The sequence below is a fragment of the Martes martes genome (genome assembly GCF_963455335.1).
Source record: "Martes martes genome assembly, chromosome: X".
NCBI lineage: Eukaryota > Metazoa > Chordata > Mammalia > Carnivora > Mustelidae > Martes > Martes martes.
Window position 1 is genome coordinate 51,757,167 of NC_137897.1, and position 10,117 is coordinate 51,767,283.

At 37.4% G+C, this 10,117-nt stretch overlaps 1 protein-coding gene across 1 annotated transcript in view; it reads right to left on the reverse strand.

Moving 5' to 3' along the window:
- Positions 1–7,995, reverse strand: part of EDA2R (ectodysplasin A2 receptor) — a gene marked incomplete at both ends in the record, with an annotated part of 72,912 nt that extends 64,917 nt beyond the window's left edge. The window contains one exon of the mRNA XM_080795288.1: positions 7,918–7,995. Within this exon, the coding sequence (XP_080651414.1) occupies positions 7,918–7,995 (78 nt within the window). The remainder of the gene's footprint in view (positions 1–7,917) is intronic.
- Positions 7,996–10,117: the final 2,122 nt, after the last annotated feature.

A 10,117-nucleotide genomic window follows, 5' to 3' on the forward strand; every position in this document is an offset into this window, starting at 1 on the left:
AAGTCTCTTATTCATTTAATGTTAATTTTTTTTTCATTTAATGTTAATTTTTGTGAGTGGTGTTAAGACATGAGGTCAGTTTAATTTTCATACATATGAATATCCAATTATTGCAGCATCATTTATTGAAGAGACGGTCTTTCCTCCATTGAGTATTTTGGCTCCCTTGTCAAATATTAGTTGGCTGTATACATTTGTGTTTGTTTCTGGACCCTCAATTTGGTCCCATTGATCTATATGTCTATTTTTACAGGAGTACAATACAGTTTGATGACTATAGCTTTATAGTATAACTTGAAATCAGGAAGCACAATACCTTTTGCTTTGTTCTTTCTCAGTATTTCTTTGACTAGTTGGGGTCGTTTGTGGTTCAATATAAATGTTATGAGTGTTTTTTTCTACTCTTATAAAAGTGTCATAGGTATATTGATAGAGATTGCATTGAATCTATAGATCACTTTCAGTAGTATTGACATTTTAATATGAATTCTTCCAATCCATGAATGTGAAATAGCCTCCCATTTGTATATGTTCTCTTCACTTTCTTTCATCAGTGTTCTATAGTTTTCAGTGCAGAACACTTTCCCCTTCTTACCTAAATTTATTCCTATATTTTAGGGAGCATGCCTGGGTGGCACAGTCAGTTAGGTATCTGACTCTTGGTTTTGGCTCAGGTCATGATCTCAGGGTCCTGAGACCCAGCCCTACATGGGGCTCCTTACTCAGCAGGGAGTCTGTTTATTTCTCTCCCTCTGCCCCTCCCCCAGGCATTCTCTTTCTCTCTCTGTCTCTCTGTCTCTCTCAAATAAATAAGTAAAATCTTTTAAAAAAAAATCTGAAAAAAATAAAAAATAAACACTAACAAATTATCCTCAATAATAACTTCTTGAATAAATGAATGAGTTGTTTTCTAGAAAATTAAAAAAAAAGTATAAGGCAAAAATTATATTGAGACTTTTCTTTCCTAATTATGTGGCAAAGGTAATTATCCCAAATGATGTGGTCCCCCAAACTAACAAGTTTTATAATTAGAAGAATATCAATACTATTAATTAATTTTACCCAGCTAGGACAATTATTTTACTTTCAATTTTTATTTATTTCTAAATTACTTTTCAGTGTACCAGAATTCATTGTTTATGTACCACACCCAGTGTTCCATTCAACACATACCCTCCATAATACCCACCACCAGGCTCACCCAACTTCCCACCCTCTGCCCCTTCAAAACCCTCAGATTATTTTTCAGAGTCCAGAGTCTCTCATGGTTTGTCTCCCCTTCCAATGTCCCCCAACTCCCTTCTCCTCTCCATCTCTTTCCTCCATGTTATTTCTTATGCTCCACAAATAAGTGAAACCATATGATAAATGACTCTCTGTTTGACTTATTTCACTCAGCATAATCTCTTCCAGTCCTGTCCATGTTGATACAAAAGTTGGGTATTCATCCTTTCTGATGGAGGCATAATACTCCATAGTGTCTATGGACTACATCTTCCTTATCCATTTGTCCATTGAATGGCATCTTGGTTCTTTACACAGTTTGGCGACTGTGGCCATTGCTGCTATGAACATTGGGGTACAGATGGCCTTTCTTTCATTACCTCTGTATCTTGGGGGTAAATACCCAGTAGTGCAATTGCAGGGTCATAGGGAAGCTCTGTTTTTAATTTCTTAAGGAATCTCCACACTATTTTCCAAAGCAGCTGTACCAACTTGCATTCCCATGAACAGTGTAAGAGAGTTCCCCTTTCTTCACATCCTCTCCAACACACGTTGTTTACTGTCTTGTTAATTTTGGCTATTTTCACTGGTGTAAGGTGGTATCTCAATGTGTTTTTTCTTTTCAAAGATTTTATTTGTTTATTTGTCAGAGAGAGAGAGAGAGAGAGTGTGTGAGCACAGGCAGACAGAGTGGCTGGCAGAGACAGAGGGAGAAGCAGGCTCCCTGCAGAGCTAGGGGCCTGATGTGGGACTTGATCCCAGGATGCTGGGATCATGACCTGAGCTGAAGGCAGCCGCTCAACTAACTGAGCCACCCAGGCATCCCCTCAATGTGGTTTTGATTTGAATCTCCCTGATGGCTAGTGATGATGAGCATTTTTTCATGTATCTGTTAGCCATATGTATGTATTCATTGGAGAAGTGTCGGTTCATGTCTTCTGTCCATTTTTTGACCTGATTATCTGTTTTGCATGTGTTGAGTTTGAGGAGTTCTTTATAGATCCTGGATATCAGCCTTTTCTGTACTGTCATTTGCCAGTATCTTCTCACATTCCATGGGTTACCTCTTTGTATTGTTAACTGTTTCCTTTGCTGTGCAGAAGCTTTTGATCTTGAAGAAGTCCCAAAAATTCATTTTTGCTTTTGTTTCCTTTGCCTTTGGAGACATATCTTGAAAGAAGTTTGCTGTGGCCGATATCGAAGAGGTTACTGCCTATGTTCTCCTATAGGATTCTGATGGATTCCTGTCTCACGTTGAGGTCTTTCGAGTTTATCTTTGTGTACAGTGTAAAAGAACGGACGAGTTTCATTCTTCTACATATAGCTGTCCAATTTTCCCAGCACCATTTATTGAAGAGACTGTCTTTTTTCCACTGTATATTTTTTCCTGCTTTGTCAAAGATTATTTGGCCATAGAGTTGAGGGTTCATATCTGGGCTCTCTACTCTGTTCCGCTGGTCTATGTGTCTGTTTTTATGCCAGTACCATGCTGTCTTGGTGATCACAGCTTTGTAGTAAACCTTGAAATCAGGCAACGTGATGCCCCCAGGTTTTTTTTTTTTCCTTTTTCAACATTTCCTTAGCAATTTGGGGTCTCTTCTGATTCCACACAAATTTTAGGATTGCTTGCTCCAGCTCTTTGAAAAATACCAGTGGAAATTTGATCAGGATGGCATTAAAAGTACAGATTGCTCTAGGCAGTATAGACATTTTAACAATGTTTATTTTTCCTGTCGATGAGCATGGGATAGTCTTCATCTTTTTGTGTCTTCTTCAATTACTTTCATGAGTGGTCTGTAGTTCCTCGAGTACAGATCCTTTACCTCTTTGGTTAGGTTTATTCCCAGGTATCTTATGGTTCTTAGTGCTATAGTAAATGAAATCAATTCTCTAATTTCCCTTTCTGTATTTTTATTGTTAGTATATAAGAAAGCAACTGATTTCTGTACATTGACTTTGTATCCTGCCATGTTACTGAATTGCTGTATGAGTTCTAATGATTTGGGAGTGGAGTCTTTTGTTTTTTCCATATAAAGAATCATGTAATCTGCGAAGAGAGAGAGTTTGACTTCTTCATTGCCAATTTGAATACCTTTTATTTCTCTTTGTTGTCTGATTGCTGTCGCTAGAACTTCTAATACTATGTTGAACAAGAGTGGTGAGAGTGGGCATCCTTGTCGTGTTCCTGATCTCAAAGGGAAGGCTGTCAGCTTTTTCCCATTGAGGATGATATTGAGGATGAGGATGATATCCCTCTATCCCTAAACTTTGAAGGGTTTTAATCAGGAACGGATGCTGGATTTTGTTAAATGTTTTTTCTGCATCAATTGAGAGGACCATGTGGTTCTTCTCTCTTCTCTTACTGATTTGTTCTATCACATTGATTGATTTGCCAATGTTGAACCATACTTGCAACCCACGGATGAATCCCACCTGGTCATGGTGGATAATCTTTTTAATGTGCTGTTGGATCCTGTTTGCTAGGATCTTGTTGAGAATCTTAGCATCCACATTCATCATGAATATTCATCTGAAATTCTCCTTTTTGGTGGGGTCTTTGCCTGGATTGGGGATCAGGGTAATGCTGACTTCATAAAAAGAGTCTGGAAATTTTCCTCCTTCTTCAATTTTTGGAAACAGCTACAGGAGAATAGGTGTTATTTCTTCATTGAAAGTTTGGTAGAATTCCCCAGGGAATCATTCAGGTCCTGGGCTCTTGTTTTGGGGGAGGTTTTTGATTACTGCTTCAGTCTCGTTACTAGATATTGGTCTATTCAGGTTGTCAATCTCTTCCTGGTTCAGTTTTGGAAGTTTATAGTTTTCCAGGAATGCATCCATTTCATCTAGGTTGCTTAAGTTATTGGCAGATAATAATTTCTGATGATTGTTTCTATTTCCTTGGTGTTAGTTGTGATCTCTCCCTCTTCATTCATAATTTTATTAATTTGGGCCTTCTCTCTTTTCTTTTGGATTAGTTTGGTCAATGGTTTATTGATCTTATTGATTCTTTCAAAAAACCAGCTTCTAGTTTCATTGATACATTTTACTGTGTCTCTACTTTCTATCTCATCGATCTCTGCTCTAATCTTGATTATTTCCCTTCTTGTTTGTGGTGTTGGCTTAATTTGTTGTTGATTCTCCAGTTCTTTAAGGTGTAAAGACAGCTGGTGTATTCTGGATTTTTCCATTTTATTGAGGGAGGCTTGGATGGCTATGTATTTCCCTCTTAGGACCGCCTTTGCTGTATCCCATAGGTTTTGAACTGAAGTGTCTTCATTCTCATTGGTTTCCATGAATTGTTTAAGTTCTTCTTTGATTTCCTGGTTGATGCAAGCATTCTTAAGCAAGGTAGTCTTTAGTTTCCAGGTGTTTGAGTTCCTTCCAAACTTTTCCTTGTGATTGAGCTCCAGTTTCAAAGCATTGTGATCTGAGAATATGCAGGGAATAATCTCAGTCTTTTGGTATCAGTTGAGCCCTGATTGGTGACCCAGTATGTGGTCTATTCTGAAGAAGGTTCCATGTGCACTCGAGAAGAATGAGTATTCTGTTGTTTTAGAGTGGAATGTTCTGTATATATCTATGAGGTCCATCTGGTCCCATGTGTCTCTCAATGCTCTTATTTCTTTATTGATTTTCTGCTTCGATGATCTGTCTATTACTGAGAGTGGGGTGTTAAGATCTTCTACTATTAATGTATTCATATCAGTATGACTATTTATCTTGATTAATAGTTTTTTTACGTAATTGGCTGCTCCCATATTGGGGGCATACAAATTTACAAATTGTTAGATCTTCTTGGTGGATAGTCCTTTTAAGAATTATGTAGTGTTCTTCTGTATCTCTGACTACAGTCTTTAGTTTAAAATCTAATTTATCTGATATGAGAATCCAGCTAGCACAATTCTTACATAAATTTTGATGCTGATAGTGTTATAAATATATTTATTGGTTATAAATAAAATATTAATTTATAAAACATAAAATGACATGCAACCCAAAATCACAATCAAAATGGGCTTATCCTTGGAATGTAAGATATTTCAATATTTGGAATTTATTGATATATACAATCGAATTAACATGTTAAGGGGAGAATAGATGAAATTGTCAGCAAATGCTGATAAAATGTGACAATATTTGAAACCATTTCTTATTTTTAAAAATATTATATATTATATAAAAGATTTAAAAAACACTCCATATGCTGCCATATTGTATGTCTACTGATGATGTGCCTTAAACTAGTAAGTAATAAACAGAGAAAATCAATTATCATATGGTTTCACTTGTGGAACTTAAGGCATAACATGGAGGACATTAGGAGAAGGAAAGGAAAAGGGAAGGGGGGAAATCGGAGGGGGAGATGAATCATGATACTGTGGACTCTGAGAAACAAACTAAGGATTTTCAAGTGGAGAGGGATGGGGCGTTGGGTGAGTTTGGTGGTGGATTTTAAGGAGGGTACATATTACATGGAGCACTGGGTGTTATATGTAAACAAAGAATCTTGTTTACATATAACATAAAACTAATGGTGTATTGTAGGGTGCCTAATATAACACAATAAAAAAGAAGAAACAATAAATGATGAAGAGTAAAACAATCTGAAATAGTTCACAAAATTGAAAATGCAAATAGATAATAAACTCAAAAAAATTTCCCCCATCAAATAGAAGAAAGAGTAAGATAATATAAAGTTCTCATAAATTAGTAATTTTAAATTACAAAGGGAGGTATAAAATTAATAGATGATAGAAACATGCATTGTTCATGTGTGGTTTGGCTTTTGGGATATAAGAAATCCATGCACTATTCAAAATAATATAATTGTAATGGACATTAGTAAAAAAAAATTCAGAAATATTATCTGCTCATATATTTCAAGAATTTCTAAATAGTGTGCATAAATTTGCATAGTAATCACACTTCTAGAAATAAGTCCTGAGGAAATAGTGTTGATTTTCTGTAAAGATTTATTTATAGTAATGTTTACAATCCATATGAGTAAATTTTAAAACTAAATATACCTAACTGGAAAACAAGGCTGTGCCAGATGATGTTAGCTGCTTATCTAAACGTTATTGCCCATTTTCTTATTTATTAATAGCACATTGATTTCATTCTCATTTGCAAGGTAACCAGTCTCAAGAACTGATTCTTGGTTGACCTTAGTTAATCTTGGTAATCCCATTACCACTTGCCAGGTATTCGTTTCCTAGCCTTTCTTGCAGTTTAGAGATACAACATCGAATTTGCACCCATAAGATAAAAGGAGAAATCTACTCTGAGGAGCTTCTAGGAAAATAATTCTTCCCTAATAAAAGTCAAGCTACTTTGTCCTTGCCCCTTCTTTCTGACTTTGACTATGCTGTGAAGATGTGATGCTTTGAGTTATGGCAAAAGAGGACACAAGCATGAGGACAAAACAAGATACTGAAGATGAAGAATAAAAAGAGCCTGGGTCCCTGAAAACATTGTTGATCTGCTCAACCAAACACAGTCTCCTGACCTCTAGACTTCATTACATAAATAAATGTGTTTAGCATTCAAGTCACTGTTGCTTTATGTTACTTTTAACTTAGCACATCCTAATTGAGTCAGAGATAAACTAATTTCCTCATAGCAAAGCTGAGACTCAAACCCTTGTTTATCTGGCTCATGTTTATTTTTACTGAGCCATTTTGACTTTGGGAAAGTCATGCATCCTGAGTCTTAGTTTCCTAATCTAAAATGGGGTTCTTAATACCTCCTTGGTGGGACTTAGAGCCAAATTAGACAATGCACATGAAAGTCCTTTACAAGGTACAGACTGCTATACAAGTACAATCCGTTTATATATAAAGCTTTTGCAGGAACACAACATTGCATCTCATTGGTTTTCTCTGAGCTTTCTAGTGGTGTTGAAATACACAAATGTACATTTCATCATGGGTCATGTTTTAAGAGTTTGGTAACAGCAGTTTGATAGATAGACTAATTTTTCTACCTTGAAGAATATGTGAAATAGAGAGATAGGAAGATGGGCTAAATAACTGTATTTTACTTTACTTATAGGATCATGTCGCTTTTCTAATCAAAACCCTCCAAGGGTTACCTGGTGTAGCTAGGGAAAAAGTGAAAATTTCTCATCACAGATTTTAAGACTCCACATGGTTCGGCCCAGACCTTCCTCTACAACCTCATTGTGTACCATGCTTTATTTCACTTTACATCAGATGCACTAACCTTCTTCTTTTTCCTTGTATATAACTAGTTCATTCCCACCTTGGGATTCTGTACTAGCTATATTCTGTCCCCAGAAGACACCTCCTTAGAGAGGCTTTCCTCTGCTACCTGCTGAACTACCTCTGTATCAGATCAGACCTGATATCTGGCTCCTGAATCCCAAGAGGGTGGGCCCTAATTTAGTTGACAGATTTCCCTAATACTAAACAGTCTTCTTGGGCCTCTGCATTCCATATTTGCTCTTGATATATGCCATTATCTCGTGGAATCCTCCCCTGACCCTGATCCTGTCAAGTGGACTTTTTGTTGGCACTGTCACTGCTATTATCATAATCTTTGGATTCCATGTTTTGTCTACTAAACTGGATTAGCCACAGGTTAATGACTCTCTTAATCGTGGACCCACTCAGTTGTGAGGCTGAGTCCTAGAATATGACAGAAGTAAGTATCCTGATCAGAGGTACTTACCTTAGAGAGTTCTTGTCCAGGTCCACACAGCTGGCAGGTGACACACTGTCCCCATTGGGACATTGTCCCAGTACTCATTTTCTTGGCAATCCATGGTGGGAAGGCTGTGGGTACATAACACAAAAAATAGGGAGCTAGTGAAAAGGGAAGGTGGTGGCTTGCTTTATGGGTCACTTGGTTTATGGGTCCACTTTATATAGTCTCTGGCTCTGAGTTACAGAGGGTGAGAAAGCCAGTCCAAAACCACTAACACTTATATAGCTCTGACCATGTGCCAGGAACTCTTTTAAATGCTTTACACTTAATAATAATTAATTGAATACTTTACCCCACCATATCAGAGATTATTATTATCCCTGTATGAGGAAACTGAGGCACAGAGGCCAAGATATTTCCCAAAGTTCACACTATTAGTTGCTGTACAACTTGCTGACCTTGAAGGAGAGTAAGACAGGGAGCTAGCGTCTACCTCAGTGGGTAGAGAATAACCACAATTTCTTACATGTGACCAGCTATTAACAGTTTAGAAAGCACTTTCACATCCATTATTATTTGATCCACACAACAACCATGTGAAGTAAGAAATACAGGGATTATTGTCATTGTTTTGTGGATAAGAAAACTGAAACATGGTTTTCTTTTGCCAAAACTGTCTTGAATACCTTTGAGGGCCACTACTAGCTGCCATTGTTTCTGTCCTAGGGAGAGTGGGACGGGAGGTGACCCATCATGAAGAAATATCCTGGTACACTAAGGTATAGAGAAGGAGAAACACTACTCAGATAACAACTCTCAGAATACAGATGACATAGGGCAGCATCACTAGTATTGGCCCGAGACCTGGGAGATAATAGATTTTAATCCTGGCTATAGGGTAACCAATCATCCAGGTTTGCTTAGAACCAAGAGGCTTCCCCAGCATATGAGGTTTTGAGTGCTAAAACTGGGATAGTTTCAGGCAAACTGGGATGGTTCAACACACCTATCTCTTTTTCTTTCAACCTATGTCCTTGGATGAGTCACTTTGTGTTTCCTGGCCACAATTAATCTGAAAAAAAAAAATGGACAATATGTTTCTTACCTACCTTATATAGTTCTTGGGAAGATTACATGAGCTAAGGCCCATCAGACCATTATGAAGTCTTTAAAAATATAGACGAAACAAGACAGAGTTAAGTACACAGAGAGATAGGTTTCTACAGAGATGAATTTTAATGAAGGAAACTCAAGTAATTGATACAGACAATTTGCACTGTAAAAAGACAAAGTTGGAGGGAGATTCTTTTGCTTGTTCCTTAACCTCATAGCAAGGTGAACTTCAGGTGGCTATTCAAAGTGCTAAAAATCCCAAGTATGTATGTTGGAAGAGAGGAGAGTGAATGTGAACCCTGAGAGGCCACCCCTCTTCCCCTTAAAACTCTCCAGTGGTATTAGGGTTAGTCATCCTGGCTGGCATTCTTGCTTGAATGTGTCTTTCTCCACCATCAATTGGACCATTCTTCTTCATTCCTTTATTCAAAAGAGAGTGGGCCACAAAATTCATTTTTGCACAAATTAAAAAATGTTCCCACTTGTGTTGTTTTAATTACAGGCCTGTAGTTGTCAGCCTCAATAAACATAGTCCCCTCCATACCTACACTTCTTAGTAAGGACCAAAACCATCATTGGTCTCATGGGCCTTATGAAAAGGGAATTAAGTGTCATGGGCACAGAGCCAGTATACTGGCCCGGACAACTACCCTGTATGATTTCCTTACCCACAAAAGCAGAAAAACATTGGCAGAAACCAAAGAGCATCCCTGACCTTGAGATAAGCTCCTGATATAGGCATGTGAAATCTCCACAGCAGCTGCTTCTAGCCTCTGGGTGTCTAAAACACCCTATTTTGTTTGACTTCCACAGCCCCATTTCTCTAATAAATGTCATTTGTCATGAATCTTAACACATCCCTCTAACATGGGCTTTAAGACCTATGTTTAGGTTTATTACTAAATCCTCATAGCAGAATCCAGGGAATGAACAGACAGCCCCCCCTTTTTTTGGTCAAATTGCTTATCTAAAGGATATAAAATAAATTGTCTTTCATTATAAACTTAAGAAGTTGTCTTTATTACAGAGAACAAAATCACATAGACTCTGGAGTGTTTTGAAGTCAGGGCATATAGGAAAACTGTTTAATAATGGTTAAGTACTATTATCC